Source organism: Podarcis erhardii, assembly GCF_964252035.2.
Source record: "Podarcis erhardii genome assembly, chromosome: 14".
NCBI lineage: Eukaryota > Metazoa > Chordata > Lepidosauria > Squamata > Lacertidae > Podarcis > Podarcis erhardii.
In genome coordinates, this window is record NC_138503.1 from 14,588,784 (window position 1) to 14,601,445 (window position 12,662).

Sequence of the window (12,662 nt, forward strand, 5' to 3'; positions counted from 1 at the left end):
TACTTGCGTCCCAGATTGTTCTTTTTTCCACAGTGGTGTTTAGATTTATTTCAAAATAGTCCTTTAAAGTTTTTTGGGCCTTCTTAACAATCTCCTGATCCCTTAATAAGGTGTCATTCATTTTCCATCTAAAGGATCCGGTTATGTTTAGTCTCAATTCCACTTTCAAAGCATTATGGTCGGAGCAAGTTTTTGGGCAGATTTCCACTTTTCTAGTCTTAGGTACCAGTCCTCTATTCCACTGGTTGAATTGAAAAGTAAGGAAAATAATCTTTTTCTCTTTTTCTCTTTGCTGTCTGATGCTAGAGAGAGAGGGAGCCATGTTGCAGTGCTCCGTGTGTGTTTATATGTAAATAAAGTAGATTAGCCAAAATGCTGAGTTGCTGAGGTCTGTCACGCAAGCTGTGAAGACTCTGTAGATCCCTAAGTGTGCAGATGTCTGTTGGCATTGGTCACTGTGATGTTCGGGCTGAAGAAAGCTAATGAAGCTCCTGAACGATCGACCAGGAGGGAGAGAACATGCCAGTTGGGCAAGTGTCTCTGCCAGAGTCCTACTAGAGTGTAGGATGAGCTCCTGACACTAGTTGCCCATTTGCTATGAGGTCGGGTTCAATGTTCTTCTGTTAATTCCCAAAGTCCTGTGCACAGAGTAGCTTAAGGAGCACCTGATTCCTTATGCTCCACTTCAATAGGCAAAAAGGTAAAGGTAAAGGACCCCTGGACAGTTAAGTCCAGTCAAAGGTGACTAGGGGGTTGCGGCGCTTAAGTCGCTTTCAGGCTGAGGGAACCAGCGTTTGTCCACAGACAATTGAGTTGAATTTTGATTTGCCAAGAGTCCTTAGCAATCCTCTAAAGCAGGGGTCAGCAAACTTTTTCAGCAGGGGGCCAGTCCACTGTGCCTCAGACCTTGTAGGGGGGCCAGACTATATTTTTTTGGGGGGATGAACAAATTCCTATGCCCCACAAATAACCCTAAGATGTATTTTAAATAAAAGGACACATTCTACTCATGTAAAAACATGCTGATTCCCAGACTGTCCATTGCCGGATTTAGAAGACGATTGGGCCAGATCTGGCCCTGGGCCTTAGTTTGCCTGCCCATGCTCTAGAGTCTAAACTAAAGCAAGGGTGAGGAACCCTTTCGGTTAAGAATCAGCCAAATTGAACACGTTGGGAGGGGCAATTAATTGATACTATAATAACATTAAGGTAAAGGTAAAGGGACCCCTGACCATTAGGTCCAGTCGTGACTGACTGGGGTTGCGGCGCTCATCTCGCTTTATTGGCCGAGGGAGCCAGCGTACAGCTTCTGGGTCATGTGGCCAGCATGACTAAGCCGCTTCTGGCAAACCAGAGCAGAGCACGGAAACACCATTTACCTTCCCACCGGAGCGGTACCTATTTCTCTACTTGCACTTTGACGTGCTTTCAAATTGCTAGGTTGGCAGGAGAAGGGACTGAGCAATGACATTAGATGTAGGTAAAAAAAGGTAAAGGACCCCTGGATGGTTGAGTCCAGTCAAAGGGGACTATGAGGCGCGGTGCTCATTTCGCTTTTCAGGCTGAGGGAGCCAGTGTTTGTCCACAGACGGCTTTCTGGGTCATGTGGCCAGCAGGACTAAACCGCTTCTGGCGCAACAGAACACCGTGACAGAAGCCAGAGCACACAGAAACACTGTTTACCTTCCCGCCACAGCATACCTATTTCTCTGCCTGCACTGGTATGCTTTCAAACTGCTAGGTTGGCAGGAGCTGGGACAGAGCAATGGGAGCTCACTTTGTTGCGGGGATTCAAACAGCCGACCTTCCAATCGGCAAGCTCGAGAAGCTCAGTGGTTTAGACCACAGTGCCACCCAAGTCCACCTCAGTAACAGAGATGGGGCATTTCTCATGGTTCCCCCACTTGCCCCCGCGATTAATTTGCCTTTCACTGGGTACTTTCATGTGGCAAACCCTCCCTTCTTCTTTCACGCTTCTGCCTCGCTTCTTTCACGGAGTGAAGCCGCACTGCTGTTGCCGGAGAGCGCTGACTTTTTCTTGTGGACGATTGGATTTTAAATAACAACCCGTGAGTAAAAAGGAAAATTGGATCTTTAGATATCTTAATTTGGCATCGAACGGGGAAGGTTCAAAACAGGAAGTCCGCCTTTCCCCTTTTGTAAATAGACTGAAGCAAAGAGCTTACAAGTTAAGGTCTTGGAAAGCCTTATGTAAAGGATTAAACTTCCATCGATTGAAATTATTAGACCCCCCTTGGAAGCAGGAGAAGAGGGGGGAAATTTTGGACTGTGTATCCTGCAGGAGAGAGTGATTAAAATTAAATTACCACTGAACCTGGGAACGGGCTCCCAGTGATTGACTTTTCAGGAGAGTTCATTGACAGCGAAGAGAACGGATGTTGACAGTCAGTTAAATAAGAGAAATATATTGTTTCCATTGTCCGCTTCTGCGTTTAAAAGGGAGGAAAAGTATCTGAAAATTGAAACTATCTTTACTTTTTGATCTGTGTTGGAAAAGATTGATACAAGTGGAGACTGTTCCCCTCTAGAGGGAGCTTTTGAAACTGTTACAAGAGTGGAGCTGGGAAATCTCCAGCTGCTTGATAAGAACTGTGAGAACTAGAGATTGACCTTGGATATTCAAGAATGTCGACAGGAGAAGCCTTATGGACTGCATTTTCTAAGATAAGCCATCTGTTGGAACAGCTTCATAAAAAGATGGATGCTATGACTACTAAAATTGACATTTTGGAACCAAAAGTGAGCACCAATACAGAAATTATTCAGGATTTGGCACAGGAATCTATTTCAACAGGACAAATTGCTGAAAAGGAGAAGGAGAAAGTTGCTGTTGTCGAACCTAAAGTAACACAAGGGGGAGCCTTAGCCTTACAGAGGCAAATTGAGGACTACAAGTTGAGGCCCTTTATGATTGAGACTAGAAAAAGTCAGATTTTGAAGATCGGAGCCTGGCCTGGACTAGAAAAGGAAAGTTGGAAAGATCCCTCTATGCAGGGATTAACTGACTTTTGGAATATGGACTTGGGTCAGGAGGAGATTGGAGTTCTGGGGGCCTTTGGATTTGGAGGAATTTTGAAACATGCCCTGAAATACTTTATGGATCCTAGCTTTAATTATGGAAATCTGGCTGACCTGTCAAGAAGGAATAAAAGTATCATTGGATTGGAGTTTCCCCGAGATCTGCTCTTTAGCATCAAAGAATATGAAGAAGACTGGCAGAAGGGACGTGGAAAAGAGTTAAGAGCCTCGGACATAAGATCTCCAGGTTGATGGACTGTATGGAGTTGACGGAAGTGGCTGGCAGAGTCCGAGACTGGGGAGAGGAGATGGTGGAAGAAGATTGGAAATTTAAAGTCTATATATAGAAATATTGTAAAATTAATGAGTGATAGAAAAATGTTGGAAGGAAATTTTATGGCTTTAGCTGAAATGCTATAAGGAGTTAAGCTTAAATAAGTATACTAATTTTAATGGAAATAAGATTAAAAATATGTTAAGACATTTATATGATAGAAAATAGAGAAAGATGGAAAGGAATTGCTGAAACAATTAATGGAAGTGGAATACAAAGAGGGAGGTAAGAGGAGGTCAATGATACAAGGGAATGAAAGATAGAATATGGAAAAGGTATGATGTATGTTTTTAAATTGTTTTTGTTTTGTTCGGTTTAGTTTATTGTGTTAGTTTAATGTGTTAAGGTTGTGTTTTGTATTGTTTATGTATTGTATTGTATTTTCTCTTTTTTGTTCTTTTTTTTTTCTTTTGTCTTCTTTCTTCCTTTTCTTTTTTGTAAGCTTAAAAAGTAATTTTTTATTTTTTTTAAAAAAGCCCTCCCTTCTTTCAGAAGTCTTCAGAAAACTGTACTGTTTAAACAGGCCTTCACAAGATGAAATTCTCTGTTTAACCAACCGGTATTTACTGGTGTTTTCAACAATTATGTTTTATGGATATTTATGGATTGGTTTATTACATTTTTGCAGGTTATAAACCACCTTACTATAATTTATTAAAGTGGTTTTAAAAACCAAAACTAAACATTAAATAAACAAATAAAATAGACAGAGAAAGCTGGTTGTTGCTACTGGGCCTGCACAGGAGAATAACCTGCCCTGGCAGGGGATGATTAGTAGTAGAGCAGGTCAGAAGAGTAAATCAAACAGAGAACAAAGGCTAGCTATGAAAATGGATTAAAATTAATAGAAGGATGAGAAGGTGATTAAAGAAGAAGAATGAAGTAGCCACATCAGGAAGAGATGGACATATATTTGTAACAGGAGTGGGAAACCTAATTACCTTTTTAAAAATGTATAAAATTTAAATAATTTGGATTGATTTGTTAAAATTTGGGGAATTAATAAAAATTAATAATAAAAAGAACAGTAAATCATACAGAGATGCAGCAGGAAGACTCATACACGTGACTGAGTAACATTGCACACCAGCAGTTCTTTCCCAGCACACAGTTTGGAAATGACTGAGTAAGCAACTGAAAAATTACAGTAATTTTGCAAGAAGCAAACAAGACTTGGGAGTTTTTCTTTCCCCTGTGTCTACAAATCCAGGAAAACTAATCATTGGTGATGTGGCCGGCTGCAGAGTCTTGGCATCTGCGTTGTTGCACTTCACTTGATGAAAAAGATCAAGTGTTTGTTATTGTCTTGCCTTTTAACATTTAGCCTGAAAGCCTTTACAAATTGCATCAGCAGTGACAACTTATTCCATTGGCCCTAGAAGTATGCAAGTCTCTTCTACTTGACAGTTTTCACCCTGGATGTTGAGGGGGAAAGGGTCCCCTGGGAGCATATCTTTTACAGTAAGTTTCATCAGAGAAACGAAACTTCCATGGAATTTCTAGTTATTGTTCCCAATAATGTTTCTCACTAGTGATGCATGGAAGTGAGAGCTGGACCATCAAGAAGGCTGATCGCCGAAGAATTGATGCTTTTGAATTATGGTGCTAGAGGAGACTCTTGAGAGTCCCATGGACTGCAAGAAGATCAAACCTCTCCATTCTGAAGGAAATCAGCCCTGAGTGCTCACTGGAAGGACAGATCGTGAAGCTGAGGCTCCAATACTTTGGCCACCTCATGAGAAGAGAAGACTCCCTGGAAAAGACCCTGATGCTGGGAAAGATGGAGGGCACAAGGAGAAGGGGACGACAGAGGACGAGATGGTTGGACAGTGTTCTCAAAGCTACCAGCATGAGTTTGACTAAACTGTGGGAGGCAGTGGAAGACAGGAGTGCCTGGCGTGCTCTGGTCCATGGGGTCACGAAGAGTCGGACACGACTAAACGACTAAACAACAACAGAGTATCACGAGGACTGGTAGATTCTTATGTGCTGCAGCCTTCATCCGCCTTCACAAGCGGTTTTAACATACCAGGAGTGCCTGGCGTGCTCTGGTCCAGGGGGTCACGAAGAGTTGGACACGACTAAATGACTAAACAGGCCATTCGTCTGAGCCAAAACATCTGACATTCTTGTGTTCCCATAAGTGAGCAGGATGTAGGAAAAGAGCTTCAAATAGTGGCGACTGGTGGGTTCAGGAAGTTACGTTGGCGGGTTTTACTCCTGTCCTCCACCCCAAATCTATTCACGTCGGTTTATTGTTCCCTATTGTGATGGGATAATAAGCTGCTTGTGCGTAAAAGCTTGATCCCTCTGGGGTTTGGCTGGTCATCCAAACCGATGCACTAACGGAGCCCCCAAAGCACGACTCCGTCAGTCGCTGGTAGAATCTGACAGTGGGCGTCTACGGAATTTACGCCAACATAAAAGCTGTTTGACGGACATGCGCCTTCGTGACTCTCTGCGTGACAGTTTCCGGCGAAGGGTGGGAGTTCCCAACGGGGGTCCCGTTACCTCTCCACTACTCTCACTGGAAGCATCCCAGAGCCTCCCCTCCGCTGTGACTCCTGCACTCCCCCTGCTGGTTCTCTCTTCTGCTGCAGATTCTCTCCTATTCTCCTGGAGCCTGTCCACCACCTGTCTCTCCGATGGCAGTTCCCTGACACCTATTGTGGGGTATAACCAGTGCTTTTTTCTGGGGGTATGCAGGGGTACACATACCCCTAAACATTTTGTGAATCTAATGGAAGAAGAAGCTAAAAAATATTAAAAATTTAGTTTCTTCTCTAGCACGGTGAATCATCAGTTCCCCCTAATGGCGTCCTCCTTTCCTTTCCCAGTGTTTCCTGAGTCTCAGGCAGAAGCGAGCATTATCAGGGGTCAGCAAACTTTTTCAGCAAGGGGCCGGTCCCCTGTCCCTCAGACCTTGTGGGGGGCCGGACTATATTTTGGGGGAAAAAATAATGAACGAATTCCTATGGCCCACAAATAACCCAGAGATGCATTTTAAATAAAAACATACATTCTACTCATGTAAAATCACCAGGCAGGCCCCACAAATAACCCAGAGATGCATTTGAAATAAAAGCACACATTTTATTTCACAATGTGCGAAATAAAAGCACACATTCTACTCATGGAAAAACACGCTGATTCCCAGACATTCCGTGAGCCAGATTGAGAAGGCGATTGGGCCTGATCTGGCCCCTGGGCCTACCCATGATTTAATGTGTCAAAATGAGAGCACTCCTAAACATTTTTTTTTAAAAGAAAAAGAGCACTGGATGTAACATCACTCAAGCAGTCAAATACAACATTTCCTGTTTGCCCAGAGTGGACACACAGGGGAATGTTGCTCCAGCCAAGAGGACTTCCTGTCACATCAGGTCTGACACATCCTCCCCCTGCATGTGACCAGGTAGATGGGAGTGACCCTGGTAGACCCTATGTCTCACTTTCTTGAGTATCTTGATGCCTTTTGCTGTCTGCTGGCTCTCAGCCAGCAGCACATGGGCGCATCCCTCACAAGAGGATTAACCCACACCTTTTTCTGTAACTGTAACTAAAAGCTAAATAATAATAATAATAATAATAATAATAATAATAATAATAATAATAATTTATTTGTACCCCGCCCATCTGGCTGGGTTTCCCAAGCCACTCTGGGCGGCTTCCACAAAAACCAGAAATACACTAAAATATCACAGATTAAAAACTTCCCTGAACAGGGCTGCCTTAAAATGTCTTCTGAATGTCAGGTAGTTATTTATCGCTTTGACATCTGATGGGAGGGCGTTCCACAGGGCGGGCGCCACTACCAAGAAGGCCCTCTGCCTGGTTCCCTGTAGCTTTGCTTCTTGTAATGAGGGAACCGCCAGAAGGCCCTCGGCGCTGGACCTCAGTGTCTGGGCAGAACGATGGGGTTGGAGACGCTCCTTCAGGTATACTGGGCCGAGGCCATTTAGGGCTTTAAAGGTCAACACCAGCACTTTGAATTGTGCTCGGAAACGTACTGGGAGCCAATGTAGGTCTTTCAAGACCAGTGTTATGTGGTCTCGGCAGCCGCCCCCAGTCACCAGTCTAGCTGCCGCATTCTGGATTAGTTGTAGTTTCCGAGTCACCTTCAGAGGTAGCCCCACGTAGAGCGCATTGCAGTAGTCCAAGCGGGAGATAACTAGAGCATGCACCACTCTGGCGAGACAGTCCGCGGGCAGGTAGGGTCTCAGCCTGCGTACCAGGTGGAGTTGGTAGACAGCTGCCCTGGATACAGAATTGACCTGCGCCTCCATGGACAGCTGTGAGTCCAAAATGACTCCCAGGCTGCGAACCTGGTCCTTCAGGGGCACAGTTACCCTATTCAGGACCAGGGAGTCCTCCACACCAGCCCGCCCCCTGTCCCCCCAAAACAGTACTTCTGTCTTGTCAGGATTCAACCTCAATCCATTAGCCGCCATCCATCCTCCAACCGCCTCCAGGCACTCACACAGGACCTTCACCGCCTTCACTGGTTCTGATTTGAAAGAGAGGTAGAGCTGGGTATCATCTGCAATCCTGCCTTTGGGATCATACTGTGAACCGAATGTAAGTAAACCTTATCATTACTTTTGAAAGAAGACTGCAGAGCCTAGGACTTGCCGCTCAGAAGGTCGGCGGTTTGAATCCCCACAACAGGGTGAGCTCTCATGCTCAGTCCCTGCTCCTGCCAACCTAGCAGTTCGAAAGCACATCAAAGTGCGGGAAGGTAAATGGCATTTCCGTGCGCTGCTCTGGTTCGCCAAAAGTGACTTAGTCATGCTGGCCACATGACCCGGAAGCTGTAGGCCGGCTCCCTCGGCCAATAAAGCGAGATGAGCGCCACAACCCCAGAGTCGGTCACGACTGGACCCAATGGTCAGGGGTCCCTTTACCTTTACCTAAAGAGGATTTACCAGGAACAATCCAATCTGGACAAGTTCAGACTGGTCTGATTAACTCAAATGGTTCTAACGAATCCATCAACTAGCTTCTTGCTATGTACAAGGGAATGTACTCTGCTACTAGCTCACTAGCGTGAGTAAGGAAGGATAATATTTAATCAATATATCCTCTCCTACTATGCTCAACATTCCCACACCTATGAGGGAAGGTTGAATGAACTGCGTATGTTTAACCTGGAAAAAGATAAGGAGATTGATTCAAGCACTCTTCAAGTCCCTGAAGGGGTCATGCATAGAAAAGACCAAATATTTCTTTTCTGCTGGTCCAGAGGGTACAACTAGATCTAATGGACTTATAAGAAGGTAGATATTCACTGAACATTAAGAGAAACATTGTGATGGTAAGAGTAGTTTGACACTGGAACAAATTAGCTGGGGAGGTGGTGAGTTCTACCTAGGGATAAGGGAGAAATCTGACCGAGTTCACAGTTAAGGGGAAATCTACATAATTTACCGTTTCTGAAACAATAGGACCAAAACACAGGCACCATTCAAAATTTGCACTTCTCCGAATTTTGCAATGCAGTTCTCCAGTCAAGTAATGTGTGCAAAATGTATATATTGTACTAGGGCAAATTGTCCATAAAAATGCATTATATTTGTGAAAAGAACATACAAAGATGCATTATTTTAGGGGGATTTGCTGTGCAAAAATGTGTCTATTAACTGAAAGTGCATACAAAAAGAGAGGATTTTAAAATCATATTGGGATGCAGCAGGGGCAAGAGGGAGAGAAACAGAAGTTGGTGCTTTAGGAACAAAAATTACAAAGCCTTGACATATCTATATTAGGGCAACTGTTTCTGGTGTTGCTCAGATGGAAATGAAAGTTCAGTTTTACCATTTAAGTAACTAGCAAAATAATATTTTACTTGCTCTTTTCACAAATCAGCAAAATTCCACAAGCCAAATAAAATATTGTACCACTGTACCTCATCGATTAGTGTTTTCTGGCCCACTTCACCTGAAAAAAATAATTTTAAATTAGCAAAAGCCAGAGAACATTCAATTTAAGTTCAAAAAGTGTCCCAACTAAAAGCCCAATCCTAGTCACGTCTACTGAGAAGTAAGTCTCCTTTAATTCAACAGGGTCTGCTCTCAGGTTAATGAGGTTAGGGTAGCACCTAAGGCTGCAATCCTGTGTGTACTTATTTGGAGGTGAGATCCATTAAACCAAATGGGACTTACTTCTGAGTATACATGTATAGGGTTGCACTGTGAATAGCTTTCCTTTGGGGGGGTGGGTTTCAGGAGGGTTACTACAAGACAGAATCAAGCACCTCATCACACACAGAGCTTCATGATCAAAGTTGAACGTTCAAAAAAATTGCACTCAGACTAGTACTAGATTATTGATAAATCCCCAATAAAGTGGCAGCTGCCAATACTTTGATGGTCTTGTCATTAAGCCCCCTTTTGGCAGCTGAAAAAACTGTCTCTGTTGCGAACTGCTTTATATAAAACAACCCTGCATTGCGTATTAGGACAATTATACAAGCAAGAAGGAGGCATACCGATGATCTTTCCCCATTTTTATTTAAAATACACTTTCTTTTCATAAGCCTTTTTCCAATTAAAAGTTTGTCTAGAAATTTTATATTTTAACCTTTAAGTTTCATTAAAACATCATCACTGTCATTGATTACTGTTACACCATATGAACCCTTTGCACAAGTGTTTGTGAAACAGCACTGGTGATTATTCCCCCTTCCATTTGTGGTCTTTGGATCAAACTCAAAGTAATCTCAATAATACGAGCCTGAATTTGATGGAAATGCTATTAAAACGAAAAGTTGCCAGAATCACGAAACAGTAACTTACCATATACTTTCCCATTAATAGAGCACTTATTAAAAGTCATTATGTTTTGAGTGAGGGTCCCTGTTTTGTCTGAAAAAACGTATTCAATCTGCCCCAGTTCTTCGCTGAGAGTTGTGGTCCGAACTTCAGCGGGTGTGTTTTCTTTGGAATAATACATTTTATTATCCCAGTTGACAAAGTAGCTATGTCCAAGCCGAATCACTTCCACACTTTGAAAGCAATGCAGACAGAAAGTGCTGTTCAGGAGGTTACAAAACTTACGCAAACACAAAAACAGGTCAAGCAAGCAGTTGATTTCTATTATCACTAATATCTGAAGTGAGTTTTTAACCGACAGCTATTTTATCTCTTTGGTTGTTGGACAGATATTATTTTATTCTGTTTTATTGTAATCCTGTGGTTTGTCGCTCGTTTGCAGCCCTGAACATCTAAATAAAAAAGCAGGGTAAAAAGAATGTACTGTGTGTTTTGGAAAGTTGTTTGTCTGCTTATTGTGCGATTTGAACGCTTCATTGCTGAGACCTAGCAGCTTTTGCCGATGTTTAGATTCAACGGGGTACCATTTTGAATCAAGTTGGTGGACTGGACCAAAACTGCACTCATTTTAAGCACTTTTTAAAATCTGCACTGACTTTTTTGGATTCTTTTTAAAATTTCCAAGCAACATCAGGTACAGGACTGCTAGCAATTAATAAATAAGCCCTTAAGCACGGCCGAGGTATTACGTTTCAACTAACCAGAAATGGAATAAAATTAGGAGGTTCAGTGTAGCACTTGATATGCCATGTTAACTGGCAACACCCTTCCTTTTGGTCCAGATCCTTCTATATCCACATAGTTGCTTCAAAATAGCCTATTCTTACCACACCCATAGCAATTTGTGGTGGGGATTACTGATGCCAAACACCGTTGCAGGAAGCGGCATTATTCACTGTTTGACATTTTCAGAGTTTGAACAGGCAAAAAGGGGGAGAAACTTATTCTGCCATGTAGCTGATTTTAAAAGTCAAATGTAATATAAAACAAATATAACTTTGCGTTAGATATTATAATCTGGCAGTTCTAACTAAGAAGATGCCGTTGCTCATGAGTCAATGTCAGATGCATAAGCAATAATTTCGGTAAACCCATTATCTTTGACCTAGTTACACAGACCTCAAGGTAAAACAGAATTCAAACTTCAATGAATTCTGGGGGGTGGGGTGGGGTGGGGTGGGGAAGGTTCTTACGCCAAATAAGATGGGAAGATGTGCTTCATCACTTATTAAGAACATTCACTTTGCTCTATAAGACTCACTTTTTCCCTCCTACTCAAAACAAAAAATTCCTTCCAGTAGCACCTTAAAGACCAACTAAGTTAGTTCTAGGTATGAGCTTGTTGGTTTCTGCTCTCTTCACTGTGCAGCGAACTGCTTGTCACAAGACAATGTTTACATTTCACAGTCAGCGTACTGTTGGAGTTTTCCCACGGGAAAGGGAGACTGGATGTGACGTACACTGGTTTCCTGTTTTTCACTGTTCTTTGCAGTTCAGTGTGTGCTTTAGAGGAGAGAGGATGCTTTTCTCTGCTCCGGCAGAGGCAAGATGTTTTTTCTGTAACATACCAGCTTTGAAGTGTAAATAAAGCAATATACAGTATGTAGCACGTACTCCTCATCCTTCCGCTGTGCACGGGACTACTGCTTATCAACAACATTTGGTTCCGGGCCCAGAAAAACGCAGTCATCTTAAGAATGGGCTCCAGAAGTCGAATCGGAGTGCCGGCAAAAGATCGGAATGCAGGGGGACAGATCGGAACGGAATCTGCTCTGCGCGTCAAGATGATTGATGAGGTATGTGCTACTGCTCCGGGCAGCCTGCCAGCTTCTAATTAATGGCTTTATGGCTGGACTTTGAACTTTTAAGGCAGTTTTGCCGGGCTGGGGAAATCGAAAGTAACTTTTAAAAGTGCTCTTGGAATAAGCAGAGTGGCACAGGCAGAGGCTGTTTTGAACTTGCTTTTGGAATGAAGCAGCACAGACACAGCTTGTATAAAGCTTGTATAAAGTAGCCTGATTTAAAGCAGCAGACATGACACAGAAGGCTAATGCCAGAGTCATGATGGCCCTTCAGGATGCTTGTGGAATTCCTAAGCTCAATAAGAATAACTATGCGGACTGGGTTCTCTATGCAGAGGCTATTCTGCGGAAAGAGGGTCTGTTTGAAGTTATTACAGACACCCCCCCAGCTCCAGTTACAGATGAATGGAAAGCTATGGATTCCAAGGCAAGGGGAACTCTTACATTGATAGTATCCCCAGAAGAGCTCTGTCTATTGCGTGATAAGACCTCAGCCAGAGAAATTTGGGACGCTTTGAGAGAGGCTCACTTGAGGACAGAAGCTGGGTCCACAATGTTTTACTTTAACAAGCTGCATAATATGGCTCTTGCTGAAGGTGGAGATGTGCGTATACATCTGATGGAGATGCAGAATCTGAGACATGAGCTGCAACAGAG

General features: G+C 43.1%; 1 protein-coding gene across 1 annotated transcript in view; it reads right to left on the reverse strand.

Annotated features, from left to right (window-relative positions):
- ATP8B4 (ATPase phospholipid transporting 8B4 (putative)) overlaps positions 1-12,662 on the reverse strand; it is a 132,445-nt gene that overhangs the window by 45,184 nt on the left and 74,599 nt on the right. The window contains exons 14-15 of the mRNA XM_081838756.1: positions 10,168-10,376; positions 9,279-9,310 (exon numbers count right to left, since the gene is read on the reverse strand). Coding sequence (XP_081694882.1) covers positions 9,279-9,310; positions 10,168-10,376 — 241 coding nt within the window. The remainder of the gene's footprint in view (positions 1-9,278; positions 9,311-10,167; positions 10,377-12,662) is intronic.